Source organism: Carex rostrata, chromosome 3 (genome assembly GCF_964058835.1).
Source record: "Carex rostrata chromosome 3, lpCarRost1.2, whole genome shotgun sequence".
NCBI classification, from domain to species: Eukaryota; Viridiplantae; Streptophyta; class Magnoliopsida; order Poales; family Cyperaceae; genus Carex; species Carex rostrata.
The window spans coordinates 4,467,187-4,490,024 of NC_135920.1; the positions used below are offsets into that span (position 1 = coordinate 4,467,187).

The 22,838-nt window shown below is 32.9% G+C and overlaps 2 protein-coding genes across 4 annotated transcripts; one reads left to right on the top strand and one right to left on the bottom strand.

Moving 5' to 3' along the window:
* The first annotated feature begins 5,670 nt into the window (after positions 1-5,670).
* LOC144551901 (uncharacterized) lies at positions 5,671-7,351 on the top strand. The gene is made up of 2 exons (XM_078300002.1): positions 5,671-6,225; positions 6,362-7,351. Exons 1-2 carry the CDS (start codon positions 5,803-5,805, stop codon positions 7,052-7,054), a joined length of 1,116 nt encoding a protein of 371 aa, XP_078156128.1. The 5' UTR covers positions 5,671-5,802; the 3' UTR covers positions 7,055-7,351.
* Positions 7,352-18,672: 11,321 nt separating this feature from the next.
* On the bottom strand, positions 18,673-22,304 carry LOC144551022 (organelle RRM domain-containing protein 6, chloroplastic-like). 3 transcript variants are annotated; one of them, XM_078298806.1, is made up of 7 exons: positions 21,922-22,304; positions 21,513-21,553; positions 20,333-20,447; positions 20,162-20,230; positions 19,968-20,074; positions 19,573-19,622; positions 18,673-18,922 (listed from the first exon to the last, which is right to left on the bottom strand). In XM_078298806.1, the coding sequence occupies exons 3-7, from the start codon at positions 20,418-20,420 to the stop codon at positions 18,919-18,921; spliced, it is 318 nt and encodes a 105-aa protein (XP_078154932.1). In that variant the 5' UTR covers positions 20,421-20,447; positions 21,513-21,553; positions 21,922-22,304; the 3' UTR covers positions 18,673-18,918. The 3 variants fall into 3 exon arrangements, with proteins under 3 accessions (XP_078154932.1, XP_078154930.1, XP_078154931.1); XM_078298804.1 differs by lacking the exon at positions 21,513-21,553 and having other exon boundaries at positions 21,922-22,303; XM_078298805.1 differs by lacking the exons at positions 21,513-21,553; positions 21,922-22,304 and adding an exon at positions 20,697-21,334.
* Between the last annotated feature and the right edge of the window lie 534 nt (positions 22,305-22,838).

Below are 22,838 nucleotides of genomic sequence, written 5' to 3' on the forward strand. Positions count from 1 at the left end.
AAAAAAAATAAAAGACAATTAATAAATTGTGGTTGGGTTATGAACTCAGGGTTATGATGGAAGAACTGCATGAGTTATATATTCTAACTTCTAAATCCGCTTGTCATTGACCAAAAAGGCAACAAGGTTGGGGGCCATCAGATCAAAATTGGACAATCCTGGTTCTAGATATTCGATAGAAACTGAGCCCAACTATTTTGTCTGGGTCTAATAATGTCATTTTCAATTTAAAAGATGCTAGCACTAATTCTAATATCATTGGTTCGATTGAGTTCATAGTTGCAAGTACAACACATGCAAACCACAAAAGGTTTGTCTTTTTCCCTTTGTTTTGCTTCACGTGATTGCACGAGAGTTGCCGGATCAAGCAGTGCAAGCAAAAATCAACATGCTATCATCTCCGATAATAAATTACGAGACCCTTTACAGTGCCACGACAGATACCCATGGATCATTTTCTCTATCCAGAGGTAAAGTTATTGACAGGGTTTTTTTTTTCTTTAATATAATGTATAGGTCATATTATTATTATTATTATTTTCAATTTCGATTTCATTATTCATGCATTGTATGAAATTAAAACAGCGCCGTCAATATTTTTATTCCATAACAACATGTATCATACAGATTGCTATCATCTCCGTTATGTCTGTATTATTTCAGATTCTGATCATTAATATTTGTTTATTTATTTTTGTTTCAAATAGTCTGATTTAAAACGAACGACTGAAATTGATCCACCGATATTGAATAGTGAGAAAATTTTAATGACATCAACAGATCCATCATTATTTATATCTTTTCGATCGGGATATTTGGATTAAAATATAATCCTGCGATTCAAAGTTAAACTAAATGCGAAAACGAGCTAGAAACATCTACCGCTACGCATTATTTTGCATCATAGCGTTTGAAGATTTTGTACAAATGTTTAAATAGTGTTTATCGCGTCATAACAGAATGGTTAAAAAAACAACACTATGTCCACATAGTACTGACAGTGTCATAACTTTTATGGTTTGAAAACACTATAACGGCAATATAGTGCGCTATTTAAAACTTAATTTTTTATCATTCTAATTTAGAAACTAAAATTTAGGTTTATCATTTAAGTACTTAATCATATTTATTGATCCTTGGGGAGTATGATGTAGGTAGGTCCATCCGAGCCTGGATTCTATACATTACCTCACCATTTGAGTTTGAATCCGCACCGTCCGATTATAATTCAAATACATTCGGTCCAAATTGTAATGCAGGAGATATTTTTAAGATCCACGCTAATATATATAAAGAACGGACCTGATTCAAACTAAAACGATGAGGTAACTTGTCTCAGAGCATCTACATTCTTTGTATTATTATAGTTTCTAATTTAGTTTTAAAGATATGAGAGAGTTTTTTATTCGGAAACTATGATGCATAAAGTTTTTTTTTATTAAGAAACTGTTTATAAACTCTATACTGATCAAATGATTGGTTCAAATTTTTTTCTTATTTTAATTTATTGCTGAGGTGACTTAATAGAAACTCTAAAATTAAGAGAAAAGGTAATGTCCCCCGGGCTACAGTCCCCCGAAAATTCCCGTGTATAAAAGTCTTCCCTTTTTAGCTTAGTTCTGACGCGCTTTCAACTGCCACAACTGCCATAATTTCAAGTACAATATGTATGTTTACAGAATAATATGTGTATGTTTACAGGATAATATGTGTATGTTTACAGGATAATATGTGTATGTTCACAGGATATTATGTGTATGTTCATAGAAGGTGGTCCCCAACAGCTGTCACGCGTTTTCAACAGCTGTCATGCGTTTTTAATAGCTTTCACGCATTTTTAACAGCTGTCACGCGTTTTTAGCAGCTTTCACGCATTTTTATGTTGATAGGATTTGTTGAATTAGTTTACAGAATTTAGTATTGATGTTTACAGAATTAGTTGAAAATATCTGGAAATTTTTGGAGGACTGGAGTTGGAGACTGTTAGCTGCTTTCTAAGATTAATTTCAAAGATGTGAAAAATAGAAATTTTAAAAGTTTGAATTTTTAAAAAATAATTAATTATTATTTAGAAATTAATTTGAGTTGCTGTAGATGTTTTCAGATTCATCCGGTATGGCTTTGGAATTAGCATTTGGAATAAATATAAACAATAAAGGGACCACGTGTCGCTCTGATCTCGAAATTATTTAAAATTTGCAACAGATCATATGAATAATCGCCACATTAGTTGAGTTGCATGCATGCAGCAGATCGAAATCAGAAGAAAAGAATCATATAAAAAAATTAATCCGGCCTGACCTTGTCTTATAAAACAATAAATTCAACTAATGTTTTGATCAATGTATCTTGCCATATCTCCGTCGCATCACCTTTTATTTTATTCTCTGCGTTAGTTCGGTATCAACACAAAACATTTATTTTTAGTGTAATTTTTAAGAAATGATTTGGGATAAAATGGACCCAAATATTAAATCAAAAGAAGGGTGAGTGTTTTGATGGGTATCATATCAAATTTAGTTCAACGTTCGATCAAAATTATTCGATCTATATCAAAAATTGTATACACTTTATCTGCAAAATTTTTAAAGTTTTTTGTGTTAATCTTAATACAAATCGAACAGTTCTAATCGAATATCAAACCGAATTTAACATAAAGCGTTTTGGTTGATCATTTACAATTTACTTTTAATTGCTTTTTCTACACACCGGAAATTGAGAATGGCCACGATAATATTGGTAGTTTGCACTTTTACTACTTTTTTGTTCTTCTCTCGTTGGCGTCTTGTGCTTATTTTCTTTCCCTTGGACTTCAATTAATAAAGGTTTTGTCAACTTTTATTACACAAATTGGTAATATAATAATAATAATAATAATAATAATAATAATAATAATAATAATAATAATAATAATAACAACAGCAGCAGCATCAACAACAATAAGAATAATAATAATAAGGTTGAGATTTCTTGACAATCCTAGAATTTTCTTAAAATTAAAATTAAAAGTTCAGGAAATAGAAAAAAAAAATTATAGACATTCTGACCAGACGAGTCAATGCCGCAAATTTTGTGCAATTAAAATGTTATTTTGATAGTAAATCAAGTGTTGTTAAATATAAATCACTTTATAAGCCTTAAGTCGTTTGATTTACTATAAAGTTTGTATCAACTTTTATTATTTTTCACAAGCACGGTATAATATAGTATAGTGATATTCTTAATATAACATTTTAAATTATGAGTTTTTTTCAATTATCAAAATTGTCAAGTTCACTAGTTGTTAATAAATATCAACTCATAATAGATGATGATGACGATGATGATGATTGATGATGATAAAGAGAGGTTATGATATTATGCATAAGGCACGTTGGTCCGTAATGCGGATCAATATCTTTATTTGTAAAGTTCAAATTATCAATGTAAATCGTTCAACATGATCTCTATATAGAAAATATACCTGCAAAATAAATTTTATATTTTTTTAGAATAATTTTTACTATATTTTAGATAGACAGAAAATCACTATTTTGAATAGCCTTAAATTTTTAGATCTCATAATTATCTACTACCTATCTAATTTTTTTTTTTAGAAATTTTATATGAAGATTATGTTGAACGGTTCATATCAATTATTTAAATTTTAAAAATAAAAATATTAATCCTTAGCATGACCCATTATACATCGTGCATAGTACCATAGCCTCACTCCTCGTCGTTGTCGTCGTTATCGTCGTAATAATAATAATAATAATAATAATAATAATAATAATAATAATAATAATAATAAACTTTGTCAGTTGTCACTATTAAAAGATATTAGTGAATAAATACATACACATGATCACGTTCCAGAATGAAGATAGCACACAAGCAATTTTAATTTTGTTAGAGCATCTACATGCCTGAGACTCTTGGAGTTTCTAATCTGATGTCGCAGTTCTTAAACCAATTTCAGGGATGCAAATGGATTTCTTATTTAGCAACTTTGCTCCAAAGTTTCTTAATAAAAAATCGTTTATAAACTCTGATATGGCCAAATAATTTGCTGAAATTCTTTTCTCCTGTAATTTATTTGCTGATGTGGCAATTAAGAAACTCTAATTTTAGTTTCAGGGATGTGGGGGTTTAGAAATTTTCAGAGACAAAATTTTTAAAAATTAGTTAACAGTTATTTAGAAACGAGTTTCAGGGATGTAGATGCTCTTAGTGTACTATACATACTTGTCTAAATTAAGCGTGCTAATAATCGATAATTAGCACTTAATTTCCTATTAAGCAGGGAAAGTCTCCATTAAACTGCTTAGTCAACCAGGTTAATTGTCAACTGATTCTAATTAGTACAAGACATTGATTCGGTCATGAGCTTCGATCGTTCGAGGGAAATGAAAGATTCCTTTGCCAATTTTACGCAAGTTACGCTGATGCAAGTCAAATGTCACTAAATAGTAATGACCTAAACAATTTTTAATTTGAAAGATTCCTTTGCTAATTAAATTCCGTAAGTCAAATGTCCCTAGAAGAGTAGGGGAAGATTTTTCAAGTTTCCATTAATCCCGGTGCACCATGCACCTGGATCACTACTTGATGGACATTTAATCCGAAAAATAATAAATTTACATTTTATTCAATTAGGTTCGGAATAAATATTGATCGTGAAGTTCAAAAATATATTGGTTAAAAGTTAAAACCTAATTCCATCCGTCATCCGTGTAATACAATTAAATTAAATATAGATTTAATCATAATTTAGGAACCTCTTGATGAATTGTTAAAATTAATACTATTTTGAATAAATTATAGATAAGAATTATGTAATTTGCTTACAATTTATTTTACTTGCAACAATTTGCTTTCGAACAAATATTGTTGTCATTATTAGTTAAAATATATCAAGAACGCTATTTCATGAATATTATTATTTGAGGAGAGTTTAATTAGATGCCTTCATTTTTTGTGCATATGTCAGACTATTATGTTTCAACTTTTTAATTTTTTAATAAAAAATAGTTTAAATTTTATATGTCAAAATAAAACCATTAGATATGATCATGTGATATATATTATTTTCTCTGCATATACATAAAAAATGATCACTTTTCAAATTTTGTTTTATATGAATCAATAAGTTGAAAAATCAACGTGCATAGTTTATCCAAATCGATGTATTTTTGTAAGATGTTGATACTAATTAAAACAAAACTAAAATATCTTGATTTTTTATGTACTTGGAAATATGATATTAAAGCTACCTAACAGTTCTATTTTAACATTTAAGTTAGTGTAATTTTAAAATTGGAAGCATAATAGTGACACAAAAAGATAAAGACATTTGAACCATCCTCTTATCATTTTCATATTTTTATTAACAATTTAAATTTTGCTATTATCGAGTTTATGTTTAGTTTGCATTATTTATATTATTAATAACAAATACTTTTTATTTTAAAAATATACTAATCCAATTATCTAAAGAAATATCGATTAAATAATATTTAAATTGTAATGACTAGTTATGAATTATTATTACATTTAACCCGAACGTCTACATAAATTCAACTTGAAAATATAGACGAAATGGATCACGGCTGCATCTTGGTGCACCTGGTTCAACCAGGACTTAAACCGAAACATGCTTTAAAATCCGTTAGTAACTTAGTCGACTTCACCTCACCTTTTCTCCCTTCCTCACCAGTCACCAAGCAAAATTTGAAGCAAACACAAAACAAACGAAGAAAACCCCAGAGATCAAACTTCCCCACACCTTGACACCCAAAAAAACGAAATCAAGAAAAAAAAATGGTGGATGTGGCACAACGGACTGCCACATTGCCACCACTTCATCCAACCCCGGCCCCACTGCGCAGACTCTCAGGATTGCGTCGCCTCTCGACCCGTGCCTCCTCAGCATCCCCTTCGACCCCGTCCCGCACTGCTGTCTCCTCTTTCGCCGACCTAGCCTCCTCGATCCTCTCTCACCTCAGCCTCTCCTCTGTACTGATTGAACCAGGCCTCTCTGATTCTGATTTGTTGCGCATTGAATCGGAGCTGTTGATCACCTTCCCACCTGATTTGCGCACTCTGCTCTCCCTCGGGCTCCCATCTGGAAATGGGTTTCCTAACTGGCGTCACCGGCCGCTCCAACCGGTTTTGAACCTTCCCTTGAAAAAGGCACCTCTGGTTGGCCAGTCGTCTCTTAGAAAAGCACCGCTTCTCATACCGGTACCTGTTCTGTTCTCATTTTGAAATTTTATGGTACATTACAAAGAACGAAAGAGATTTTATCAATTGGAAGGAAGAAAAGAAAACCAAGAATACTTCTTCCATTGCTACAATATTAATCATATACTGTTGACAGGTGTATAACAACTGCTACATTCCGGTGTCGCCATGTCTAGCCGGCAACCCAGTATTTCGAGTTGATGAGGATTCTGTGTCCATAGCTGGTGTAGACCTGGCCGATTTCTTTAGTCGAGAAACCGGTTTCCTCCATCCCCCAGCCACCTCGCTCAGGCGCCAGCTGTCAGCCTCTCTCCCCCCTTTCCATCCTTCCACTGCTTCTACCTTGACTTCTAGAAGAAGCCTTGACTCTATGGCAGGGAAAACACCCCGATGGATTGAGTTCTGGACCGACGCCACCACCACAGCCAATCGGAGACGTCGGATCAATGGTAGTAACGACTTCAGTGATCAAGAATTAGTCTTTGAAATAAAAACTGTCGAAAAGCTTCCCAAGTGGGTCTCTACCTATCTAGATGAGATCAGTTCGATGTTACGATCCGGAGGCTGGTGCGAATCGGATGTGAAAGAGATGGTACACGTGGAGGCATCTGATATATCCTCCGATGGGAAAAATATCGACGGTCAGGATGTGCTCGAGAAACTTCTTAGAAAGACCGATCGGTGCTCTGATTCGCTTCGACGAGCCGGGTGGAAGTCAGACGAGGTTTTGGAATTGCTCCGGTTGGATTTGGAACGACGAAAGCCAGTACGGAGACCCCAGGTGAGGTTACCGCCCAAGGTTCCCCTGGCGGTTATCGGACCTGGATAATAATTTGGATAATTATTATCGGACCTAGTTCTAGATTCATGGAAATCCATGGGGCTGCCTTTTGAGGTTTTTTGTGAATAAAAACGGAGGCAAAGGCAACGGTACAGAAAAAGAGAATTAAGAAATAATAGAGTATGATTAAAGATCTTTGATTTTTTAATTTTTTATTATGATATTGATTGGAAATAATGGGATTTTAGGACTCTGCGCTCGGATTATTTATTATCTGTAGCATTACGGCTGCAGCAAGCTATGTAATGGGTTGTCATACAGTTTGCTGTAATGCAAATTTGAAAACTGCACGGATGATTACTCTTATAAATCCACAGAGATAGGGCTTTTCCTAAAAGGCGGGAAATTGAGTGGAAGCATTTTTCAATTCTTTTCGTTTTTAAACAGAGGAAAGCAAACAATGGACAATTTTTATTGTAGAGAATAAAAAAATCAAATGAGCGAGTCTATGGTAATATGCGTATCACGATTTGGCACCGTGCTACGGCTCTATATTTGAGTTTTCAAATCCTAACGGTCGATCCAAACTGTTCATCTTGTTCTCCATATTAATATGTGTTTGGAGACCAAATTTTACATTTTTTGAAATTTTTTTAGATTTATTGAAAATCACTCTTTTTAGATGGTCCAGAATTTTCAGATCAAGTGATTTTCTAAATATCTAAAAAAATAGTAAACAAATTTCAGAAAATATAAAATTTGGTATCCAAACACATATTAATATGGAGAACAAGATGAACGGTTCGGATCGACCGTTAGGATTTGAAAACTCGAATATAGAGCCGTAGCACAGTAACAACCCGTGATATGCATAGTACCATAGACTCACTCAAATCAAATTATCAGAAAAGAAATTTATTTATTTATCTTCAAAAATTAAATGAACCAAACCATTAATTTTGGTAGAACCGAATTAACAATTTGATCCCACTAAATTTCACAATAACAACACCAACAATCATAGTGACAAATGAATTATTCATATTTGGTTTAGCGAGGTAAAAAATTTGTAATTTAAAAATAATTCAACGTTCAGTTCAACATCACTCAAAAAACAAATTATTCAGATTTAATTTGACTGTTGTGACTATACCAACAATCACAAAATCTGAAAACTACCCGCCACACGGGCGCAACTTTTATAGTTTAATTTAATAAAAGCATTCTTCCTGTTTAAGCTTTTGGAACAGGGGAGAATTGATAGCCAGAATTAGAATGTCAGTTGCTATTTGCTCTGCCAATTTGCATATGTTATTGACTGTCAATACTCCGTGGTCAAATAAATGAACCAATGTGGTACAGTGCTGCCTGTTTGGCTTGGTACAGCGGTTGCATTTACTCCACGTCGTCCTTTTACCAAACTTTATTAATTGAATGCAAAATATGTATCACCGCTGGTCAGTAAGTTCATTTAAACAGAAACCGAATCGTCTGCCTCAGGGGGCATGAAATTCCAGCCTCAGAGTCTCTGCGGGGTGAAACCGGTTACTGTTTAAGAGTTTAACTATTGTTACTGTTTTTGAATGGGCCCCACCCACAGAGACTTTGGGAGCAGGAATTTCCTGCCCCCCGGGGGCAGACGATTCAGTCTCATTTAAACAGCAACTCATTTCATTTAATTAAGAATAATTATATGAATCTCACCGCTTCAGTTCCTTCTTATCACCGTAACAACATTAGAGAAAGATTATACTATAGTTCTTCTTTCTCAATTTTGCACTCATCTCCATGTTAATCTGCATCTTCATATATATATATATATAAGTACTTACAAGATAAAATATTAATATTTAAAAAATAAAATATTAATACTTTGATGCATAACTTATTATGATTATCTTTCTTTTTCAATTTTCCAATGATCTTTCCATCAATCTTCCTCTAATAAACTCGTGGGGATTCCATATCCCCGCATTAACCTTCTTCAATTGTTCCTGCGTTAATATTTCTCTAACAAAAATAATTATTGTCATATAAATAAATATTTCAATTCATAGATACAAATACTTGTAAAATAAGATATTAATACTTGATTTGTAACATGATATGATATAACATCTTAAGATTAAACTTTGTACAATATATGTACATATAGATACTTCATTACATAGGTTAAAATATTTGCAATATTTGATATTAAAATTTGCATGCATCATTCAGTGTCATATCTAAAAAATTATTAAGTTCTGCAATCCCAGCAAATAATTAATGATAATATTAATATTTTTAGAAATGCGTATAGTACCCTCATTTAGTTTGAGTGGTCCCCACTCCCCACATATATTTATGGTACAAAGACATTTAGGTGATTTGGTTGAAAAGACAATTATTTACATAAAAATTATTCACCTTATAAGTATAAATATTTTCGAACATAGATATTAATATTTTAGAAAAAGATTTAGCGTTAGAGTTTTAGCGATCTCTTCAAACAGTTATAGTAATTATGATACAAAAACAATGTAAAAACTGAAGTGCAGAGAACCAGAAATTGTTATCAGAATCTTTTAATTAAACTGTTCAGTAATAATTTGTCTTATAATGTTTCAGAAAAGAGATGTTACTGACGACAAATTTATTTACCAACTATAATAACTAAAACGATACTTGATTTTGTATTTAATATCATTTCAAACTAGCAAAATAAATTCTATTTTATTGTATTTTTAGTTTGGACAGTCGACGTAAAACAATTGGGTCAAATCGATTTGTTGATTGGACGATCCGGGACAAAAAAAAATAAAAAATGTGATCCTAGCTCGATAGGGGTGGCAACGAGCTGGCTCGGTCCGAGCTAGACTCTTGTTCCGCTTGTTAATTCTGAACCGAGTTACAGCCGAGCGAGTTGGATCTAGGGTATCCGAACTGAAATCTCAGCTTGAAATCGTGACAAGCTAGCCTGAGCTAGATTGTGAGCTGACGAGCTAGCTCACTAGGTTTGGTTGGATCTTGTTTTCAAAAGAAAATAAATTCTACAAACTTTTTGGATAGAGCTGATTCGAGCTGAACCGAGCTAAACAATATGAAATGCACACAAATTTACAAATTTACAAATTGATCCTAGCCAAGCTAGCTCGCGAGCTGGCAAGCAAGTCAGGCTCCAGCTTGAACTCGTTAATTATGGACCGAGTTAGTGGTGAACTAACTCATTAACAGCTTGGTTCAATAATGAACGAGTTAGATGCGAGTCACGATCGAGCCCGGAGCTACGAGCTTTTTTCCACCCCTAACTCGGAATAATATAGAAAACGAGGGCTAAATGTTTATAAAAATTAAATAAACATTAAAATTATAGATATATTCTGTATTATTTTACTTGTGCTGTTTAAAATTAGTGCAGTTGAAAGCTAATTCGTCAATTGTTGAACATTTTATAATAAAACTATCTGTAGTACAAAAAACGTTTTTTTACCATGGTCTAAAAATAGACTTGTAGATGATTTTTTAACCGTGTTTACTTCAGTCCAATAAGTCGCTAAATTTTACACGGCTTTGGAACAGTGTAAAAAAATACTAATTTTATGCGTTTTTGATAAAAAAAAAGAAAGAAGCCCGTGTATGATTCATATATATTTTTTCCTGATTTTTTCGTCAAAACACATCATACACAGTTATTAAAGTAAATCGTATATAAAAACCTTACTCCTATACTTTTTCAAAGTAAATCGTGTATAATTACAAAAAAATCAAAATGAAATCCTAGATCTGAATTCAAATTGAACTATATATAGATCTAAATACCAAAAACACTACACTCAATTTCAAAAAACTATAAACCTTACATAAATACGACACATATTACATGAACAAAAGCATGAAACTGTAACCAAAAAAACCCTAAATCTAAAACTTCATACATTTACCTGAACAATACCTAAGAAAAAAAAATGATAAAAGACAAAATAAAAATAAAAATTAGAAATAAAAAACTTAATCTAAAACTTCAACTCGAGTTTTGAGCCTCTTCCTTTTTTCTTTGGGCGGAAAACTGGAGTCACAACGATAGTGGTGAAAGTTGTAGATCTCCTCATGAGCTTTTCGAAAAGCTATTGTACGTTGAAATCGGATACTCGAGCACTGTTTTATGGCTGTTTGAAATTTTATCGTCAAAAATCATCTTTTCGATGAAGATATTGCCTATCTTGTCTTATCTCTCATCCTATAGTTTAGATTTATTTGACATACAACGGTCATGTACAACTTACAACAAAGAGATGCTTCAGAAATGACTTAAAAAAAATAGTGAATGAGAGAGATGCATTATAACACGAAGGCATGGATCGATGTCGTCAAAAAAATTGTATTTCTTTCATCACACACAGATTATACGGTGTAGAATTGATAGAGCGCCCGTCCAAAAATACACTCCAAAACTTCCAAAAATGTCCTCCAACATTTATACACATGGTTTTTTACTAAAATCCGTATACAATATGATCAAATTGTACACAATTTTTTAGTGCGAGTACTATTACCATCTTCCAATTTTTTTGATGTAACTGAAATTATTAAAACCACCCTAAAATATTGGAAATGATCAAATGCGGCCTTTTGGGCAACTTAACATAAGCAATTAATATTGAAGGTTCACATTTTACACAACAATGCACACATTTAATTTTATTAATATTATTTCAAATCAAAAGTAACGTATTTATGTCAAAAGTGGTTATTTTCGGAAAATCAGACGATGCTAGAGGACATACATTTTTATACAGAAATTATATTTAACAGTTCGAATCCACGAACTTCAAAAATAATGATATAAATGATAAATCCATGAGGATCGATCCGTCCGTAAATATGGGGGTAAAGGTTTTAACAGAGTACTTTTAGCTTCATGCAGCGCAAAAAGCATATGCATCGTTGTTTTAATTCTATTGTCTGTGAGCTGAATGAAGCAAAATTGCTCTGTTCAAATATTTACCCTAAATATGCATATTATATGCCTCACTCTGAAAAAAACATCGTTTGATAATCTGGATCCAGTAAAACATTGGGTATTGGTCATGAAAACTGATCCGCTATACGCATACGCGGCACAAAACGCCGCGTAACACTGCACTTGGCAATTTGTATCTACCCGTGTTCAGCGTTCAGTCGGTGCAACATTGAATGCTCGCCATTGATGGGTCAGGGCTCGGACAGCTTCGGCTCGATTAAAGCGTGGAAAGAGAAGAACGAGGCTCGTGTCAGGCGGTGTCACACGTGTGCTGTCGTTTGTGCGCCGTGTGGCATGTGCAGTTGTGTGCCCACCTTCTCCAACGGTCACCGCGCGCTCCAAACATCTTTAATCTTTTACCAAATTTTATTAAACTGATGCACTGTTTAATTAACAATACAGTTATCTGGCAGGCTACAGAATACAGATTATTTTCTTTGTTTTTTTCTTCGTGAGATGCTTAAACAAAGAGATAAGTTGAGTCTCCCTGCAGTGCAAAATCGACGAGTTTGAAGAAATAATATTTATCTTGTATAAATTTTTTTTTTTTTCTAGAATAAAATAAAATAGATATTATATAAATTTAAAATGAGTTTAAAATTGTGAGTTCTTAAAATTTAGAAGGGTTAATATATACATTGGAAATTAAAGCTCCTGTTTTAATTTGCATCTATATTTTGCAATTTAAGGTCCAAACACTCGATCTGAATCACTCAGCGTGATCCTGTATTAAATTGTGCGTTCAGACCAAATTTTACATTTTTTGAATTTTTTTTCCATTTCTTTACATTAGTATAAAATCATTATTTTTTATGATTCAAAATTTTCAAAATTTTTTTTGTTATCTAAGAAAATAAAAGGCTAAAAAAATATATAGAATTTGATCACCAAGTACATTTTAAAATAATGATTATGTTGAACGGTTCAAATCAGCTGTTTGAATTTTGAAAATCAAAATATTAATACGAGTTAAATTTACATTAACCCACATCCCATATGATATTATGTAATTTAAAAGAGCAATAAATTTAAAAAAAATTCAGGAACATACATAAAATTCTTCATTTAATTAACAATAAAGTAATCTGGCAAGCTGCATATTATTTTATTTATTTTTTCTTTGTGAGAGGATAAAGAAAGAGACAGTTGGGTCTCCGTGCAGAGCAAAATCTGACGCAGAGCCCAAAACAACTCTCAACTCACGTGCAATGCATCCCTTCCCAGGCTCGAGGACGATGGCAATTGGTTTTTTAATCCTATTTTATTGTTTTTCTCTGAACTGCTTACTGGTTTTAATTTCCGATCAGTAAAATTCTTTCTCTGAAGTCCAATCAGTAAGACAACTAATTGCGATACAGATATAGAAAATATTTAAGTAGAATAAACCAAAACAAATAAATAATGCAAACTTTCAAACATGTCCGTAGGCTTTCTATTCATACCAGTAAATGTTTGGTTACATCAATTCATCAGTTTTACATAAAATTGATCTTCTAACCTTAGGCCATGTTTGGTTGTGGAGTAAGAGGTGGAGTAAACCCCTTACTCCACGCTTAAGGAGCCAAACGAGAAGTAACATAGGCGGTTTAAGATGGAGTAAGATTTGAGCTAAACAGGAGTAACTTACACCACCTAGAGAGGTGGTTTAGCTTACTCCACCAAACATGATTAACTTACTCCGATTTAGCTCGGAGTAAGAAATTTAATCCGGTTTAACTTTACTCCACAACCAAACATGACCTTACTGAATTTGCTATCCTAAAAAGTAAAAACAAAGGAAAAGTTGTGCCTATGTAGCCCCACCTGTTTCCTTCATTATGGCATCTACTGACATAGGGTATGCAGGGCGGATGCAGGATTTCTACTAGAGAGGCAGAATTTGAGTTCAAACCTATTAGCTATTCGGTACTATATAAAAAACATTTTAATCAAAATCATTTAACTAAAGACGAGTTGCTTCAGTTATTGTGTCATGTAAATCTCAAATTGAAATTTCCTTAACAGCTCTAATAATACAATAACTATGTACTACAAAATGGTCTGCAAATCCATTCGTTTGGTCTGATATATAATCTTTCATATTTAATTTCTCGATAGATATTGAAGGAAAAGAAAAATTGCTTTTATTTTCATGAAAGTTATGTATGAAATGGAAAGTTATAAAATATTTTTGAGGGAAGTTAATCAACTTTTCTTTTTTCAGAGAAATTAAATATGAAAAGTTACATATGAAATGGTTCCAAAAAAATAGCAAGTTTTCTTCTAACTTTCTTCTTTATTTCTTCAATTATCTTCCACTGGCAACAATGGTTTCAGAGGGAGGCAAGTTCATTTTCAGAGGGGGGGGGGGGGGGGGGGAAGGGAATCAGACCCGTTTTTTCTATTAAATTTTAAAATCCAGGGAGGAGCAGTTGCCCCTCTCTGGAACAACCTGGGTCTGCCCCTGAGGGTATCTCAAAATTATGATTCCTTCTGATAGCCATCCAGGATTGAAATATCTTATGGGATACCCTCCATACCAGTGTTGTAAATAACGATATATGGTCGTCGGACGGACGGGATACCGTCAAGCGATTAATCGGTATACGACCGATTAATCGAAATTATGTGGATAATTTACCATTTTTATTAAATTTATATATATATCAAGAGTCTGACAAATTTGCTACCGGAAGCACTTTGACCGAGGTGCTTACGGGGTCATATTTTAGTATTTTATGTTCAAACAACAAATTCAAACCGTTAGATGTTCAATCTATATTAAAATCTGCTTGGAGACCAAATTTTACATTTTTTATTTATTTTTACTATTTATTATGCTGGTTTGAAAATCGATGTTTTCAATGCTTCAGAAATTTAATAAAAACAACAGTTTTCAAACCAGCTTAATAAATAGTAGAAAAATTTCAAAAAATATAAAATTTGGTCTCCAAGTAGATTTTAATGTAGATTGAACATCTAACGATTTGGATTTGTTGTTTGAACATCAAATACGCTAATATGATCCCGTAAGCACCTCGTCGAAGTGCTGCCAGCAGCAAATTAGACAGTCCCTATATATCAATATATCATAATATATTAAAAATAATTTATTTAACTCATTGAACTTATCAAATAAACTTAATTTAACTTAATTCTACCATTATAACATGACATTAGATTTATTTTTTCTTAATGCATAAGCACTTTACATGCGTAAGTAACACATTTATTTAATGAAAAAATAAATTCAAAATTAAACTTTTTCTAATACTAATAACATATTATTTAAAAGAAATGAAACATTCAAACATAAAAATAACTAAATTTAGTTTATGATAACAACTTAGTTTCATAAATGAATATGTCGTACTATTTGAAAAAAATACATCAGTAATTAGTAAGAATAATATATGATATATAAATAACAGAAGAATTAATCAACTTTAAACTAAGTAAGAAGAAAAACATATATAAAAAAATATTAAATGTATGTCTAAGCGCATAGATAAAACTACAATAGATGATTTATAAAACTTATTATTACACATTATCACACAAAAAAAGTCAATGTGAAAAATAAATATTCATTAGAATAAATTGAAATAAACGGGAATAAAAGACCGATTAAATGGTAAAACGGTCGATTAATCGTTTTCATCCGCAAACAGGCATCTGTTAAGTGTATCCGTAACGGTTTGGCCACCTTTAACGATTAAACAGCTGATTAAACGGCCGTTAAAACCGTTTTTTACAACACTGCTCCATATAGATCAATATTTTTATTTTTTTTTATTTTAACAGGCGATTCAAACCGTACAACATGGTTCCCATATGAATATGTATTTGCTGACCGGATTTTATTTTTTTAAAATATTTTTACTATTTTTGGATGATTCAGAATTTTCAGATCAAGTGATTTTATATTTATCTTAAAAAATAATAAAAAGTTTTTCAAAAATATAAAATTCAGTGTGCATGTACATATTCACAGAGGAGTCATTTGAACGGTTAAATTTTTAAAAACAAAAATATTAATTTTTATTACGGACTAATCTGTACTATGCATAGTACCGTAGAGACGCATAGAATCACTCCAATTATATTCCCGCCGGGTCGCACCTCAATCCGAACAAAGTCCACTCATAGACTCTCTCTATGTCTCTCTCTCTCTCTCTCTACCCAACAACTAACATGAACCCCGAACTTGGTACATTGCAACTGGGAACGAGACAAAATGGTCAATCATGGTATTGCTCCGGACTGGGTCGACAGTCGAGCGTTCTCTAAACAGACCATCAGGTTTTGCTTTCCCGGTCTGAGAGATGTAACATCAGTGTCAGTCAAGTAGTCAACGCAGCCAACGTGGTGTGCTGTTTATTAGAAAAAATCTCGAAGCAGACAATTCCACCGAAATTTTTATTAATAGAAAAATAATTAAATAAATATCAATAATGGAGAAAAATTTGTATATTTTCAACATCTAGAAAAAACGTGATAATCAGCTTAGCGAAAATCTAATTACTCTCTTAACTAAACTGCGGAAAAAAAAATCTGGATTTTATATTCCATTGCGGCCAGAGGACTTCATAGTCTATTACGGTCAAAGGGAACAGTTCGATTTTGTGCCCTCTGGCCGTGATAGACTATGAAGTCCTCTGGCTGTGATAGTCTATGAAGGCCAGGATTTTTTTTTCGCGGTTTGGTTAGTTTATAATTAGATTTTGTTAAGCAGACCGTGATAGTTTATAACGTCCAGAGAATGTTATAAACAATCACGTTCTTCTTAGATATAAAAAAAAACGCAATTTCCTTCTCCATTATCGATATTTATTCAATTATTTTCTTATTAATAAAATTTCGGGCCAATTCCATACTAATTTTATGTATTAACTAAAAAATTGTATTGCATTAAGAAAGAGAAGAAGAAAAATAAAATGATACAAAAGAAAATCTAAAATAAAATTTATTTTGAATTTCTTGTCTGTACTCGGTTGAATGTGTTCGTTGGTTTGCACTTAGGACTTTCTTGTCTCAAACCAAAAGTTTTTCAGGAATTTATCTATCATCACGTAAGGGGGTTAGTTTGCCATGTCCATAATTAAAAAAATATATAATGTAATTAAAATTGATTTTTTTTTTTTTTAAAGTTTTTATATAGTTCAGCATTCTTCATAAAATGTTCAATGTGTGATATCTCATTGGTTATAATTTTACTTAATAATTATAGAAACTTATGTTTAAATTTGAATTTTGCACATTAATTATACATTTTACATTTTAATATCTCCAACTTAAATATTCTAGTTCTGCCTCTGAACTTTTGTTGGCCTTTATATGACAGATCAAGCGTGACTCGTAATAAATCTACTAAGACGATTAGACTTGATAATAGTTTTTATAACCAGTCACAACAACAAAACGACATGCAATGATCAATAACTCGTCACAGCAAAATAAAACGTATTAAAGACACTAGGCTAGGGGTGATTAATGAGCGAGCATGAGCGAGTTAGGGTATGCTCATGCTCGCTCATTAAGTAAATGAGCGAGTTGTTAATGAGCGAGTTTAAATGAGCGGATAAATGAGCGAGTTGTAAATGAGCGAGCTTTTAATGAGCGAGTTATGAGCGGCTCACGAGTTATGACTCATAACAAAATTATATAGTGTGCCCACGCATAACAAAATTTGTTAAAAGTCATCATAACAAAATCCAACAAATTGTCATAATTCATTTAAATGAGATAGTTGTTATGACTATTACTTGTTTTGGGATTTAGGCAGAGGTTTTGGTTCTGCCGATTTACAAAAAAAAATGAATATGAAACTATGAATATTAGTATATTACACACGATTAAATGTTACATTGTGCTCACTATATTACACAGGATCAAATATGAAACTATACTTACTATCTATCAATCTTAATGAGGCAAGGTTGATGTTACACAGAATTACATAAGATTAAATGTGGCAAGGATTAGATGTGGCAAATGCTTAATGAGCGAGTTATGAGCGAGTTGGGTCATGCTCATGCTCGCTCATTAAGTAAATGAGCGAGTTGTTAATGAGCGAGTTTAAATGAGCGGATAAATGAGCGAGTTTAGATGAGCTTTTAATGAGCGAGTTATGAGCGGCTCACGAGTTATGAGCGATTTACTCACCCCTACACTAGGCTGCTTTGGACGAACCCACTATGGCCGATCAGCTAAAATAAAACACTAAAATTGTTGTCGATCAGCTACACAGAGTGACCAGCCACACACACATTTATGGACTGAAATTGTAGCATAAAATTAGTTGCTTCACGGCTTCACCGCTATTTTTTTTTATAATAACCTGTAGGTTCTATCCATTCATGATACACTCACGCATTATGTTTCTCAACATGTATGGTTTGAACCTTTGTTCTTCTCTAGAACTTGTGTCACTACCGCACAGGGGCGGACTCATCTAAAAATATTTTGAATTTTATGCTGGGGATGATTCTCATCTTACCCGGTATGCTGTCTCAGAAGGGAACTACGCCCAAGATGAGGAATTGCGCATCTGAAAACCGAAAGAGTCAAGTCCAGTGCTTAACTTCCGAGTGCATAACATTTGTTTGTTTTCTTGATTTGTCGCCTTTATTTATTTAAAGCACAAAAGGCATAAAATCAAAAGCTAGTAAAAAGAGCATAGTGATGTCTGATGTGAGGAATAAAATCTTATTCTCAATCAACACAGCAACAAACAAGATTGTACATTGTACAAGTTCGAATAAAACCGTGGACTGAAGAAAAAGAAACAGGAGATCAATATTTAGTCAAGCCAGAAATTGCAAAAGCTTCCGTAACAAAATTACTTAGATTGACCCGTCCGAATATATTTTAGTTCGCCGATCTTTGGCAGATCCCGAACTCTTTATCTTCTGCTACCAACATGTCATAATCACCTGAGCAATAAAAAACAAATGAATAACTTTTGAAGTATTTACTGGATGCGAAAGCCCATGTAATCAACATTTCAAAGGAGAAACCATGAAACAACATTTCAATAAAAAATGGTGTTGCAACTATATATCATTTTACATTAGTCCTAAATAAAATAGATTGGGATCCATTGACAATGGATTAACTAAATTTTTTTGAGAACATTCCACAAAAGTCAAAGAAGTTTCTAAAAATAGAAAAAGCTTCCAGATATGTTGTTACTTGTTACTAATACAAATTGGTTATCTAGTAATATTCCATAAAATAAAATATGGATTATTGCAAATTTTTAGATGTTTGATCAAAATAAAAATGTCAGAATTTATATTTAGAAGTTATTTCTGGGGATTAACAAGATTTTCAAGTTAATTCATTGTCCAAGAATCTCAAGTTATTTCAGAATATTAGACCAACCATACTTCATTTTTTTTTTTTGTGGAAATGAGGGCACAGTAAAGAGCCAGCACAGTACTGGTAACATATTGAGGGCACAGTACAGGGACAGCACAGTTCAAGCCACAACATACCACATTTCAAGGAGTTAATGGTGAATATATAGATGGCAGGAGACATAAATAAACAAATAAATAAAGACTAGTGAGCCATGTCTTACTCAAGTTTTGACTTCACCATTTCCACAAATATTAACCTACCTTGAATTATCTGCAAGAAAGAAATAAAAATAGGAGTCTCAAACTAACACCATTGTTTGCGATTGATAATATATCATAAAGCTGGAGTAAATCAGAATTAAGGATTTGCACTCGATGGAGCAACAACTTGGTGAATTAGTAGGTGTCAAATTGGGACAAGGTAAGTTCCAAATTGTTGTTGTAAGAGCTAGCAGATAAACTTTACATAAATTGGTTCCACCATATAATATTAGTCAAACATTACCATGCCTAGAATCAAGGATTTATACAAATAAAGTTGAACTGATTTTAAAGTCTTGCAAGATCAAAATTTCACACAATATATCTATCAAGAATATTTTATCAAATTTAGTACTCTTTTATCCATGCCCTTGATTGCCTTTTCTGCTGCTGTGTCAGATTCAAACCTGACAAAACCAAATCCTTTCAGCCTTTGTGTTTTCTCATCTCTAGCAAGCCTCACTGAGCAAGAGAAGCAACAAAACAGTTAGAAAATTAATTCTAAAAATGAAAACTAAAGTACAAGACCAGATAAATAACCATAAATACCTTCTTTAATTTTTCCAAATTGCAAAAATTTTTTTTTCAATTCGTCTTCAGTTGTGTAATGTGACAATCCTATAAAACCAAAACAAATCCATCAATAAACCTGATTACACACTAGTCACTTAGTCAGTATACAAAAGAAGACAGTCATTTTGGGAGGGGATTGACACTTACGGGAAACAAAAACTTCAGAGCAAAAGTTCCTCTGATACAGCTTGGAAAAGAAGCTCAGTTTTGAGCTGGAGTGTGCACCACACCACATTTAAACTCCCAGGTCTCTGATGCTAAACTGCAAATTGTGTAAATGGTCGAAACTTGAAAAAAAATTCTCCAGTTATAAAATTATTTTACTTGGTCTTGTTTATAGAGATTCATTGGAAGGCCCTGGCCCTATAACAGATAAATTTCATTATTCTCAGACTTGGCTTGACAGAGATGCAGAGAAGTTTTTCTCACTTTATGCACGAAAGAAGAGCTGGTACAAGCATTCTGATTTTAAACTATGGCAAAAATCATAGGACAAGATTGCTACAGGTACCTCTGCTAACATTGGATGCTGAAATCCTCACTGTACCATTTTTCATGGAAACAAGTTGTCCAGCAAGTGAGACTTCTATAATATTTAATGTATCTCGTGTACTTCCATTGTTGCTTCAAATTCAATACATTTAAAATTGTGAAATTGGGTCATTTCGCCGCAAAAGTCATCGGCATGCAATGGCAGCATGATTATGTTTCAATTTTCAAAATTAAGAAGTTTCTATTGTCAGATGATCGATTAGTCATAACATTGCTGTGCGTACTAGGTTTACATAAATGTTCCCAGACGAAGCTTGGCAAAGGTTAAACAAGATGCACAAAGATTCCTAATTCCTCAAAATTGCTTGAAAAAACTTAATTACAAAAAGAATAAAAATTAGATCAGAAGTACTCGACTTCATCCAATCTAATTTTTAAGTCGAGGCATTGCGTGAACTATAAAAATTAAATCCTCCTCCTCTAATTTTTATTCTTTTTGAACAAAATTAGTTTGTTTGACTGAACTGGACTTCATCCAAATTTCAATCGATCAGGAATTGGTATAGTTGTAATTAACCTGACTATAGACTGAGACTTAAGAGGGCAGCCATTACTATCTGAAACTACCTGAAAACTCAAACCAGTCAAACTACGAAAGAGAACATGATGTGATACGAAGAAAAGCTTAAGGACAACCGCAAAATTCAGTCTGGTATTTGCCTGATCAATACCATGTTGTCCCTTCCCCAAATAAGTAATGAAAACAAAATTATCAAACTGATTTGTAAATTATCTAACATATGCATCCAAATATCCTAATTTAGGTTGAATTTACCATCAGTTGAGCAATCTGCACCACTTCAAACTTTAATTAACCTACTTAAGAGAAGAAGATAATTATTATGTAACAGGATTCTAAGAAAACCACAACTGCTATGTATCACAATTATTAGTTGAATAACATACCACTGAAAATAGCTTAGAAATAATATTAGAATTTTCCCAATCTTGTTGTTCATTTTTCCACAACTTGCAGAAATGATAATTATAAATTGTTTATTTAATCAATTGGTGGTATGACAACCTTTTTATTATAAACCTAAAAGAGGCTCAATTACAACCAATTTAACTTCAATTAAACCCCAGTGTGCCCCCACTACCTTATTTGTTGAATTATTAACTGAAATTATGGAAGCAACTTTGCTAATTTTAAAGGTAGTTATAGATAAAAATCAATTCATTACCTTATGGATGATTGCCTTGAAGGTAGGGAGATGAGCAGAGAAGGAGAAGGGAAGGAAAAAGGTGTTCAAGGGTGGAAGGAAGTCAGCGGAGGAGGAGAAGGTCGATGGAGATAAGAGAAGGAGAGGAAGAAGAATGGGAAGAGAAGAGAGGTACGCTTGAGAGAGAAAAACTAAGGAAGAGATAGATACCAAGAAACCGCGCTATGCCTATGCGCTTGAGAGAGAGAATCAACACAAACGGTCAGACTTGAGGGAAGTAGAGGGGTTTAGAGAGAAGTCGCAAGCTGACTTGACGGAGAGATGAATAGCAAATTTGTTGCATATTGAGCTTGGTCGGAAGCTTAGTGGAAACCGTAGAGAACTCTGAGTAGAGAGCTCAACCGTTCAAATACATTCTGCACGAATCTCGAATCTCAAATCTCAAATAATACTGGCCCCTGCGCTATCCCAAATAGGCACCGGCCACGTCAGTCACGCAAAATATGAGATATCTCAGAGGATACGCACTCCTAAACCCCTAGTTTACTCAATTGGCTTGGCCCGGTAAATCATCAAAGCACCTTCCACCTTCCCTAGTTTCCTTTTATCTATAGTAATAAATGTCTTAAGAAAGTTCCTCGGCCCATAACAACTATAAAAGATTTAAGGCCAGCAATTCTGTCTATTTTATTGGGCCTTCAATTCCGATATTTTTTTTTGAATTATGATCCATTATACGATAAATTAATGGCACAGATGTTATGTTATGCCACCAAATTTTGGGTTCGGCTCCATTTTAAATTTCTTTTATTTTTATATATCAGATTGAATCTAACTACGATAGATGCCCACTTACTATTTGAGCAGTGATCAGATTATTTTGAGATCGTTTCATCTCAAATCAGACTGCACATATTCGTCTAAATTCCGAACTTCCT